This window comes from Quercus lobata, chromosome 11 (genome assembly GCF_001633185.2).
Source record: "Quercus lobata isolate SW786 chromosome 11, ValleyOak3.0 Primary Assembly, whole genome shotgun sequence".
Lineage (NCBI taxonomy): Eukaryota > Viridiplantae > Streptophyta > Magnoliopsida > Fagales > Fagaceae > Quercus > Quercus lobata.
Genome location: NC_044914.1, coordinates 3,305,256 through 3,318,180, shown reverse-complemented (window position 1 = coordinate 3,318,180; position 12,925 = coordinate 3,305,256). Strand labels below are relative to the sequence as shown.

The window sequence follows — 12,925 nt, the reverse complement described above, 5'->3', positions numbered from 1 at the left end:
AAAAAAAAAAAACGCAGACGCAGAAGTTTTCATCCCAATCCAAACGCAACCTTAGTCTCCCTCTTCTGTCAAGTTTTTTTTTTTTTTTTTTTTTTTTTTTTTTTTAGGATCTGTCAAGTTTATTATTAGTGACAAAAGTGACCCATTTCACTTTTTTTTTATTGGCTTACCATTATGAAAGATTATTACTGATTTGAGATTAAATTAATCTTTATAACTTAATCTTTTTAATTTAATTGGGTTGGGCTTAGAAGTCAGTTGAAATCTTTACCTAGTAAATTGGGTAGATTTCTTTGACTAAGATTATAAAGAAACCTTTGGATTATATTGATTAAATTAAGTTTCAATCACGCCTTAAACAAGGGTTTCATGAGAGATATGAAGTGAATTCAAAACTTATAACTAGTATCTTGAATACCATCCACAAATAATTTCATTATCTCTACAATGTGGGGCATAAGAGGACTATTCACACTCAAAAGAATAGTAAGATGCTTGAAAAATGCTGGAAAACTAAGTTAGAAAAAATAATAATAATAAAAATAAAATTTTGTAATTATCGTTATTCATAATACAGTTTACATTTAAACTATATTTGGTATGACAATTAAATTTTAGTTTGATATTTATATATTTTGTTACATATATTAATTAATATTCTCTAAAGAAATTTTTACTTTCAATCTCTTCTTTTCATCTTGTCTCCAACACTAAAATCCTTATTCCCTTTTTTAAGTAAGCTTATTCAGTGCTAACTTCTTCTTCTTCTTTTTTTGGCCTACTATTTGTTGCTAACTTAACTGTTTAAAAGTGAGAGAAAAAAAAGTTTTTAAGCAAATTAATTAAGCTAGTTCTCTCACAAAAAAAAAAAAAAGAGTCATTGTCCCACATTGCTTAAAAGAGTGTGTTGTGTATAGTATAACTTACTTTACCCTCCCTTAAAAGTTATCATGGCTTTTGAATGAAGTTATGGTGTACCTTTGTGTTAAAACCCTTTTCCCTCTCCCCTATGTGTGTGTGTTTGTTTGTTTCTAAAAAGAATGGTAATTGTTTCACATTGCTTAAGAGAATGTGTTGTGTGTAATATAACTTGTCTCGCCCTCCCTTAAAAGTTACCAAAGTTTTTTAGTGAAGTTGTGGTATGCCTTTATGTTAAAACCCCTTTCCCTCTCCCCTATGTGTGTTTGCTTCTCAAAAAATAAATAAATAAATAAATAAGCTAGTTCCACTTTCTCAAAAAATAATAATAATAAGCTAGTTCTTTTTCAAATAACCCAATTACTTATTAGCTTGATAATTTTGCATGAACAACTTTTCAAATCCTCGAATTTATCAAGTACAATTGTACTTATGTCTCACATTTTCTAAGCTTATTTGAAGTTCCCTTCTTTGTACAAAACATTCCTATTATAGATCTCTGAATATTAGTGGCCTTGGAAAATACTAAGTTTTGAACAAACTGAAAGAACTGGCCGTCTGGATCATTCGCATCTGCTTTGCGTTTTAAATTTGTTAGTACACAACATTTGGTTAGATTCTCCAATCGATGGTTAACAAAAGAATTTATGACCTACATATATACATCACTCTGTTCTCTTTCATTTGGGTAAAACTACACACACGCTGTTACACACCTTTTTAAATTGAAAATCGTGAGTTAAAGACACGATCGTGTCTTTTTGTGTAAATCCTATAAGAATATCTCAACTATATTTTCCTCTTGTAATTTTCTTGTTTGGAATGTTCAGAGCACTGGATAAGATAAAAGCAAGCACCATCAAATGCTTTAAGAAAGATTGATTAATAATAAAGGAGGTAAGGCAATGGCATCGTCGTGTGTGTCCCGGACCTACAAAGTACTCTAAAATGTTCCGTATGAGCAGTATGTACAACATATACGGCCAGCAAAGCAATAGAGATAATCATTGTCATGACTAGTGGATTACAAAACAAGGCCCACTGCCACTGAATGGATTAGGAAATTAAATTTGGATGAGACGTATCACCGAGCACCACCTATGAGAATTAAGCCATCATAACAAGTGCTAATAAGACTGATTTGGAATTATATGTGAGTTCATTACAGTTGGCTGAGACTTGTTGTAACTTAAATTGTTCAATCCTTTGGTATGAGGATGGGACTTCTAGTGTTTTTTCTAGTGTTTTGGGTGTTGGGATTATGTGCATTAGGTCTAGGAGGGGCTTCCATTTCATGGGATGCCATGGATGATAATCAAAATTATGTAAAGGAATGCGGCTTTACTAGATATCCTAGCCTCTGCGTTGAAACCTTGACCAGATTGGGCTCAGCCAATCAACCTGTTGACATTGTGTTGGCTCTTGTTAACAAGACCATCTCTGAGACGAAGCTGACCACTTCAAATTTTGCAAAATTCAGCTCCCAATTTGAAGCCCAAGAATTAGCTGAACGTGCCCATTATGTCACTGGTGGGGGTAATAACCAACAGCTTCACTTGCATGTTGTTGACAGAGACTCCAATTTCCAATTACAATATTACATGTTTGTTTATGTGTTACTCTGTCTCTGTGTTTTTTTTTTTTTTTATATTCTTAATTGATTAAGCCTCAATTTTTGTTTTTGATATGGTAGGCTATTGTGAAGAGCTCATGAACATGTCTCTCAAATGGCTTGAGCAGTCCATGTTAGCCCTAAAAGATTCTCCGGAGAAAAACAAGCATGACATTCAAACATGGCTAAGTGCTGCCTTGACTTTCCAACAAGCTTGTAAAGACTCAGCCGACAGCCTCAGTCTCTCCGAAGAGTACTTGAATATAGTTCAGAACCAGATATCTAAGAAGATGGATTATCTATCTCAATTGGGAAGTAATCCATTAGCTCTTGTCAACAGGATCACCAAAACTGGTACTGGTAAGTCAAAGAAGAGCACAACCTCTCCAAAGTGGGTATTTACTCGAGATAGAAAGCTCGTTGAGGCAAAGGCAAATGTCATAGTTGCCAAAGATGGTTCAGGCAACTATAAAACTGTGTCGGAAGCCATCAAAGCTGCTTCTGGGAAACAGTTTGTGATTTACGTGAAGTCAGGGGTTTATAAGGAGAAGATTCACACTAAGAAAGATGGCATTACCTTGATAGGAGACGGCAAATATTCCACTATTATAATTGGCGACGATTGTGTTGCTAAAGGCTCTTCCCTGGCTGCCTCTGCCACATTCAGTCAGTACTTTTGGCACTCTCTCTTTCACTCTGTCTCTCTCTTGCTAGCTTGTATGTATTGTGTCTTAATTAGGCAACCATACGAAGCTAAGGTAGTAAAAAAAGGCGTTAAAAAAACGAGTTTGGTTTCTTTTCCGTGCATTTGAGTGCTTTTATTTAATGCATTAATTGGAGCATAAGAGGTGATATAAACATGACAAATTAATGTCCAAAATTAATCACATGTTAATCTTATGTTCCTAATCCGATGACCTATTGTAGCAGACGGAAGCCTCACCCAAAAAAACAATTAGGGTGAGTTTGGGAAGTGATGAAAACTGAAATTTATTAAAATTTTTAACTTATTTTTTTACTATTCATGGATCTAATTGCACTATTTGTAGACTCATGAATTGTGTAAAAAGTCAGTTTGTTTTTTGAGTGTGCATTGGCTTGTGTGCAAATGGCTTATGCAAATGGCTTTTTCTACTGTACTCTTAACCTTTTCATTTTTTTTTTCTGCAATACTTAATTTCAGCAAAAAAAAAAAAACAATTAATTAGTTTTTAGCTTTTTTTCCTAAAGTATTTTCAGTAAAAAGTTTTCAATTTTAACTAAATAAACTATAACCAAACGGACCCTAGTCTAAAGACAACATTTCCACAATTATATATGTTCTACGGTTCCTACATGTATAAAAATATGTAAGTATTCACCAATATATATATATTTATATATGTGTGTGTGACTATGGATATGTACACTAATTAATATATGTGTGTTAGTATTCATAAGGATTTAGCATCTATTTAGAAAATTAAGAATAAAATATATTAGACTTATTAGTTTGTAAGAATTATATAATAAAATTTATACTATTTAATATAATATAGTATAAAATTTATACTATATTCTGGCTGCGCAGCAATCACAGGTAACGGATTCATTGCTCGTGACATTGGATTTCATAACACAGCCGGTCCTCAAGGAGAACAAGCCCTGGCTGTGTATGTTGCTTCAGACCATTCAGTCTTCTTCAGGTGTAGCATTGCAGGCTACCAGGACAGTTTATATGCGCTTGCACTCCGTCAATTCTATAGAGAATGTGACATCTATGGCACCATAGACTTCATTTTTGGAAACGCTGTGGCTGTTTTTCAGAGCTGCAATTTAATACTTCGTAGACCACAACGTGGTTATTACAATGTGATCCTAGCAAATGGGAGGAATGACCCTGGTCAAAATACTGGCTTCTCGGTTCAAAAGTGTAAGATCATGGTGAGCTCAGACTTCTCTGCTGTCAAACATTCATACAATTCCTATCTAGGGAGGCCATGGAGGGAGTACTCTAGAGCAGTAATAATGGAATCAACCTTAGATGATGCTATAGCGCCTAGAGGTTGGATTGAATGGCCTGGAGCCGAAAGTTCTACCCTCAAGAATCTGTATTTTGCAGAGTACTCAAATGTAGGGCCTGGAGCTGGACTTTCCAAGAGGGTGCAGTGGCCTGGATATCATGTTATTGGAGCCGATGAAGCAGTCAAATTTACTGTCTCTAAGTTTATCGCTGGGACTTCATGGCTGCCTTTCACCGGCATACCTTTCATCTCCGGTCTGGACTGAGCGAAGAAAAATCTTTAATTTTATTATGAGTGTTTCACTTTATAATCCATAAATAATGTTATGTAATGTCAGTTTTATCTTTTTTTTATTATTATTAAATACATACTAGTATTGTTAATAGAGTATAAAGCAAAACATTAAGAAGGAAAAATAAGATTTTTATTTGCAGTAAGCAAGTAGATCTTAGGATTGCTCACACATAATAATATTTGTTTTAAGATATATATATATATATATATATATATATGTGTGTGTGTGTGTATATAGTTTGTAACTCTAGATCAATTACCCAAGAAAAGAAACAAAAAGGTCATATTGTTCTGCCGTCTTTTTCATCTTGGAATGGTAATGATTATAAATATCTGTTCCTTAATTTGGTTGCTGTTTTATAGTTGACTTCTATGCTTTATCTGGACACTGGAGGCACCTCTTGTACTTGTCATTCTCTATTGTTCAAAAAAGAACATTTCCAAAATAAGTAGTAACATTATTACTTACTAATGATATAGCTGATATATGGAAAAAAAAGTGAGGACTCCTAACTGAAGGCAAAAGACATTAATTACTTTAACATGGTATTTCTTTTTGTGAGTGCTTCATGCGACATGGGAACATTCATCATGAAAATTTATGCTAATAAGAATGACAATGTTGAATATAAACTATTCATCTTTCACAGTTACGAAATTATCAGTTAGGTCAAATGGCATTCTTTTAGTGCCGTCAAGTCAACAAATATGTTCACAATCAAAACAACCTAATAAGCAACAAAATTACCGAATAAGAAAAATTAACATTTTACTTTCTTTTTTCTTTTTCTTTTTTTTGAGAAACAGCATTTTACCTATTTCATTTGGAAAATGAGCCAACAGCTGATTACTGTCACATTTATACCAAACTGAATGAGGTGGTTTGGGCACTGTTTGATGCCTAGTTTGAAGGCTTGTTTTGCATATCATTGTGTTACACTTAGAGCATCCACTCAAAACATCATTGTGTTACACTTAGAGCATCCACATCAGTGGATGCAAACTTATCATCTATTTTGCATTTAAAAAATTACTTTTTTTCTATTCAACACATCCATTTTTATAAAACACTCACATCAGTCCATCTATTATACACAATATTTTATATAAATAATATTTTTATATTCTTTTTTTAATATTATTGTATCTACCATTTCTTTTTCCTATACTTCCTCTACTTTCTTCTTCTTTCTTTTTCCTTATCTCTCTGCCATTTCCTCTTTCTTTTCTTCCTCTTCTTTCTTCTTCTTTCTCTCACGGTCAAAACCCAAAAGCACCAGAGCAAGCACTCCATCAACACCACAACCATCACAAGCACCACAACGCCTCTCCAATCCACCAATCTCTGTCAACCCAGAAGCACCATCACAAGCACTCCATCAACACCGATCTCTGTCAACCCACAAAACCGATCTCCATCAACACCAATCTCCATCAACCCATCACCGATCTCCATCAACACCGATCTCCATCAAAACCGATCCCATCAACACCGATCTCTGTTAACCCATAAAACCAATCTCCATCAACACCAATCTCCATCAACCCATCACCGATCTCCATCAACACCGATCTCCATCAACACCAATCCCCAGCAACACCAATCCACATCTCCGATTCAAATCACCTCTCCAATCCACGATCATCGATCCAACGATTTTGCTCCAGTTGTTGATTTTGTGGTTGATTTTTTATTTTTGTAGTTGATTTTTGATTTTGTGTCTATGGGAGTGTGTGTGTATCAGAGGAAGAAAGAACATGATGAGGGACAAAATGCATTAGTTTTGTAAATGGAGAAGAGAGAAAAAAAAAACCAATCTCCATCAACCCATCACCGATCTCCATCAACACCGATCTCCATCAAAACCGATCTCCATCAACACCGATCCCCATCAACACCAATCCACATCTTCAATCCAAATCACCTCTCCAATCCACGATCACCGATCCAACGATTTTGTTCCAGTTGTTGATTTTGTGGTTGATTTTTTTATTTTTGTAGTTGATTTTTGATTTTGTGTCTATGGGAGTGTGTGTGTGTGTGTATCAGAGGAAGAAAGAACATGATAAGGGACAAAATGCATTAGTTTTGTAAATGGAGAAGAGAGAGAAAAAAAGGAGCGAATAAGAAATTATTAAAATATTAAATGTAAGAGCCACAATAATCGTGTATATTTGCATGGTTAGCTCTTATACATTTATGCATAATTTTACATCCATTGATGTGGGTGTTTTTTGCTCAAAATGTGTAAAATCAATTATTTTTTCTATTTTGCAAGACTTTACACATACTTATGGGATGCTCTTACGTGTCAAAGACTTTGCAAATGACTCGTGCATATAATAGCACTCGGTAGGAAACGCCAAATTGTATTAACATTGTTGGTGGAGAATTCAAATTCCATTGTCGGTGGGCTTGAAATGGTCATAGATAAAGTTCACTCTCCAACAGCTGGAAGTGAGCTTAATTTCTAATGAGTCAAGCCCTAAATAGTTCGTATTGAAGTCGTATATCAATGCGGGGTCCATTAGGGTTACATTTTCTATTCCGCCTTAAATTTAAATAGAGAATTAGATTCTTTTCACTAGCTTAATTTCTACAGAGAATATTAAAGTTTGAACTATATATATATATTAACACCACTATTATTCATCCAAAAAGAAATAAATTTTATAGTATATAGACTTTATCTACTATATAGATAAAGTCTCTTGTGTTAGTGTCTTTGGCTCTCTTAAAATGGTAAGCTTGGGTTGGATCCATCGATTTCTTGTGTGGCGGTGAGCTTGACTATTTTTCTTTGTTAAAAAAAAAAAAAAAAAAAAATACAGACTACAATATAGAAAAGTTGTGATTAATTATAAAACTTTGAGAGAGAGTTATGAGTATAATTTATTTTAAAGTTTTACTAACGTGTGCCCATAAGACATACATTAGTAAATTATTTTAAGAAAATTTTTATGAAAAAATGAAAAAAATACCAACTTTTTTTTTACAGCTTTTTCAATTCACATAAAACGTTTCCAAAAATGAATAATTAATGTGTGCCCTTAAGGCACACATTAACCGACACTCTTTATTTTATAAAAGAATGTGATATCTTTAGGCTCCTGGAATTTTCCTTGAACAAGCACCTCTCATTTGGAGCCATACTTTTTTTTTTCTTTTCTTTTTTTTGCGAGAAAGGGGCAGGTTGCAACCTAAATGGATTAGAACACAATTAAAGTTGATTGAAAATAAGACTAGACTTGATTGGTAATCACCAGAATTGTAGCTTCTAGCAGCTAGTCCTCTTTATTCACATGGCTGTCCCACTTTTAAACTAATTATTGTCCTTTCCGAAGTCTTTATCGACTTAGCATCACTAAAAGTTACAGCCTCACAGGATTTCTTATCGTGGAACACATTTCCGATCAAAGTATCAATCTTTAACTTTGGTTTTGGACCATCTAACATGGAATTCAATTGTTATAATGACGATAGAGAAGATAGTTAGTCGTCGCAGGTAGTAGTCACAAGTCTCATCCCTTCGATGAGCTGATTTTTAATTAGAAGTGGTTATGGAAGGGGATACATAATCATCGTATTATACTCACAACATTGAAAACATATATATATATATATATATATATATATATATATATATAAGAGAGCCTTACTTATGACTAATTAATTATCGTATTACATTCACAGCATAGAAAACGTTCTTACATAAAAGAACCTTACCTATGACGGTTAAATGAGATAATTAATATCATTTTTTTTTCTTTACTAATCACAGTTATACATTGTAGGGCACAAAAGTTATCCACAAACTTTCTCATAAATAGAGAACTATAACTCCATGTTTCTAATTCTATGGGCTCGATTTAACTTATCGGTAAGGTCTTTTTTATCAAATAAAAGATTTGGATTCAAACTCGTTTAAACTAAAAATCTGGCGAAAGATGGATGATATTAAAGCTAAAAAACATCGCATCAAAGTAGTTAGCAAGTCCATATTTTTTGTCAAAACTAGTAGTACGCCAGAAAGGAATAATTAAAATTTTCATATAAAAGAATATAAATATTATTGAAACTATCAAAATGATTAGTAAACTACTTTAAAGTCTAAATTAACTATCATAACACATATTGATATTGAGTCACTTGATGTAGAAATAGTATGTATTGTGCATGTTGTTTTATATTGAAATATACAATTATGAAAGACAATTAATATAATTAAAATAAATAATAAATTTTATTTTAAATTTTCTTGAAATTTTTTGGTAAGAGAATTTAAGTTGGAGTATAATATTAAATTTTTTAAAGCCTAGATAATAGAGTTTTATCTAAATTAAAATATCATAACAAGACAAATAAAATTCTAGTTGGAGTCCATTAAAAACAAATTAGTTGGAGTAGAATTTTGAACTATTAAAACCTATAAAGTTTTAGATAGTTTAAACCATCCTAACAAGTATAAGATATAAACTACTTTTCTCAAAAAAAAAAAAAAAAGAAAAAAAGGGAAAGAAAGATATAAACTACTTTAAAAATTAATGCAAGTGTAACCAATTAATTGTCACATAGAACCACTTGTTACAACTACAATTTTAAGGGATTCATATCCCATGCAATACCTAGGGTATTACACGGGGTGCAATACCTAAATTCTTAGCCATAGATTTAATCTAATGGCTTAAATTTTTGACACCTCACCAAATAACAAAAAGACTATTTTACCCTTAAAAAATTTCACAGCCCGCCCACTATTTCTAGTAAGTCTGAGTAAACTTTCATAAAATCAAATTTTTTCTCTCTCTCTCCCCTGCACAACTGCCGCTCTCTGCCTCTCCTTCAACCCATTTTTTGCCTCTCCTTCAATCCATTGTCACAGTAGCCCCAGCTCATACCCAAACACTAAAACTTAGCATTTGAAACCAAACCCCCAAACACTCACACTCCCTCTTTCTCGTGTGTGAAGCTGTCCTAAGTCCCAACTCTCATAGAGTGAAGGTCTCTATGAAGCAATGAAGTCATTGGCCAAATTGGTGGTTCCAACAGTACTTGGCTATTGTATTGTCAGAAGATCCCCAAAATCCCCTTTGTGATAGTCACTGCGGGTCCATCTTTGATTGGTTGCTTCCGACATCAACCGACTCAAGGAGGTGAGTTCTCTCTTTTGTATACATTGAATCAAAATATATATATATATATATATTTTTTTTTTTTTTTTTTTTGGGGTAAAAGGAGACTTGGGTCAGGGGTCAAGATAGTTGGGCCTATTGAAACCAAGCTCTTGAAATTTTGATTTTTATTTCCAATCACCTTATAAGGCTATTGCACCTCTACACTTCAATAGCCCTGACCTTTTCTTTCACTTCCTCCATAAAAATCTTTAACCTATCAGGTTTTGTCTGATTAATTTTATTTCAATAATGGTATAATACTTAGCCATCACAAGTTCACAACAAAAGAAAACAGAGACATATATGTTCATTCTTGTTTGCATTGGATTCTTCGTGTTGTTTCAAGTTCCTTATACAGAATAATATTAATAAAAAAGAAAGTGTTTTCATAAAATGATAGGAACCTTCTTACAAGAACAAAATGGACAATAAGGAATAAACCAAATAAGATGATTGAATCAATAAATTGGCTTGCTAAAGCTCGTATGGATAAAACCCAGATGTATAAAATCCCTATTTTACTATTACATTGCTTGAATTCTATGCTTTTAGGTCCTCATTGTATTTAAACTGTAGTGTTTTAATCTTTGCCTTTCAAGTTTGCAGTCAGAATTTAGTGACAAAAATTTATTCTCATATGGATAGAAAATTTTGATAATTTTTTTAGAGATAAAATTTTGATAATTGAAAGTTTGTCTTTGTATAGGTATGATACACTTTAACAGTTTCTTAAAAAAATTTAGCTTAAAACTGCCCTTTATCAATTAGGTCATCATCTCTCATGATCATATATTGGTTTGTTGTAATTCTTATATATGATAAGCACAATATTGGTACACAAATTTTCAGCCTTTACTTTTAATGAAAAACATTCATTCTTCTATATTTATAATAGCTGATATTTTGTACATTTGTTTGTTAATTACAAGAGTATTCTTTAATTCATTACATAGTGTGACGAAAGAATTCTCTCAAAACATGGATGCCAATGAAGATTTGAGTCCTAGATTCATGGATGTCAATGAAGATTTGAGTCCTAGAGTTGGTATGGAATTCGATACATTAGAAGATGCATGGGAATTTTGGCTAAAATATGGAAGGCAAATGGGCTTTGATGTTAGAAAACATTACATAAATAAAAGTAAGAAGGATGGAAAGATAACATCAAGGGGATTTGTATGTGCAAAGTAGGGCATTCGAAGTCCAAAAAAAGAAGATATGATTCGCACTCGTAACTGAGATGATACAAGGACTAATTGTCTTGTAAAGCTACACGTTTCATTAGTGCGAGAAACTGAAAAGTATAAAGTGACTGATATTATTGAAGAACATAACCACACTCTTCATCTATCAGAAACAGTTTATATGATGAGATCTCAACAAAAAATCTTAGAAGTTCATACAGGATTGATTAAGTTAGCATGCTCTTTTAGAATCAAGCCAAAAGTAGCACATGAGTTAATGAGTAGAGAGGCTAGTGGGAGAGCTAATCTTGGATTCACTGAGCTTGATCAGCATAATTATATCTTAGAACAAGATGGCAAAAAAAAATTGATATATGGTCAAGTGCATGCTTATTAGGATACTTTTAGGAACAATTAACTGCAAATCCATCCTTTCAATATGCAGTACAATTAGATAATGTTAAGCATATTACAAACATTTTTTGGGCTAGAATGATTATTGATTATGCTAATTTTGGTGATGTGGTGACATTTGACACTACATATGGTACTAATAAAGAGTTAAGACTATTAGGGGTGTTTACTAATTTCAATCACTATAGAGAGTTAACGGTTTTTGGGGCTGCTCTTTTATATGATGAAATGGTGGATTCATTTAAGTGGTTTTTTGAAAGCTTTCTAGTTACACATGCAGGTAAAAGACCTAAAACAATTGTTACATATCAAGATCCTGCAATGGCAAAGGCATTGAATGAGGTAATCCCTAACACTTATCGTGGATTATATACTTGGCACATAATGCAAAATGGGATAAAACATTTGGAGAATTTGATGAAAGATGGTTCTTCTTTTCTTCAAGTTTTTAAAACTTGTATATTTGTGTTTAATGATGAAATTGAGTTTGAAAAAACATGGGAGGACATGATTGACACTTATGCTATTCATGATCGTAGTTGGTTGGATAGTATCTAAAAATTGAAAGGAAAATGGGTAAAGTGTTACATGAAGAATGAATTTACATTGGGAATACAAAGTACCCAACTCAATGAAAGTTTGAATGGAGATTTGAAATATTACTTGAAATCTGATTTGGATGTAGCAGATTTTTTTGCACATTTTCATTGGGTGATTGAGCAAAAATGAGAAAAAGAGTTACAAGCTGAATTTAATACTAGGCAAAAATTTCCCCAGTTGGGCTTGAAAAATTCTCCCTTGTTGAAGCAAGTAATACAAGTGTACACACCTACAATATTTCGAATGCTTCATGATCAGTAAGACTTGGCATCAGCAGCAAGGATAAAAAATCGCAAAGATGACTTGTTAGTGCATACATACACTGTTGAGTTTCCGCATAAGCCTAGTGAGTACATAGTATCTTATGACACTGTAGATAAGACATTGTCATATAGTTGTAGAAAGTTTGAAATAGTTGGGATTTTATGTTGCTATGTTCTAAAAGTTTTTGATTCCCTTAATGAAAAAACAATTCTTGATATGTAGATTTTGAAAAGATGGACAAGAGAGACAAAAAGTGGATGTATCTTGGACAATAGGAGAATAAATGTGGAAGAGGATGTCACCTTGATTGCTACACAGCGGTATAGAAGATTATGTCCCAAGTTGGTTCGGTTAGCTTCTCGAGCAGCAGACAATGAAGTGGCATTTGCTTTAATAGAGAAGATGATAGAGGAATATGAAAAAAAGATTGAAGATATTGCGACAAAAAATGTGGCTAGTCA

General features: G+C 32.9%; 1 protein-coding gene across 1 annotated transcript; it reads left to right on the top strand.

Moving 5' to 3' along the window:
- The first annotated feature begins 2,135 nt into the window (after positions 1-2,135).
- Positions 2,136-4,798, top strand: LOC115968510 (pectinesterase). Its single transcript, XM_031087918.1, has 3 exons — positions 2,136-2,454; positions 2,612-3,196; positions 4,101-4,798. Exons 1-3 carry the CDS (start codon positions 2,136-2,138, stop codon positions 4,796-4,798), a joined length of 1,602 nt encoding a protein of 533 aa, XP_030943778.1.
- The last annotated feature ends 8,127 nt before the right edge of the window (positions 4,799-12,925 follow it).

Coding starts and splice junctions, on each gene's coding strand:
- LOC115968510 (XM_031087918.1), top strand. CDS start 2,136: ATGGGACTTCTAGTGTTTTTTCTAGTGTTTTGGGTGTTGGGATTATGT. Junction 2,455..2,611: donor CCATTATGTCACTGGTGGGG/GTAATAACCAAC, acceptor TTGATATGGTAG/GCTATTGTGAAGAGCTCATG. Junction 3,197..4,100: donor GGCTGCCTCTGCCACATTCA/GTCAGTACTTTT, acceptor CTGGCTGCGCAG/CAATCACAGGTAACGGATTC.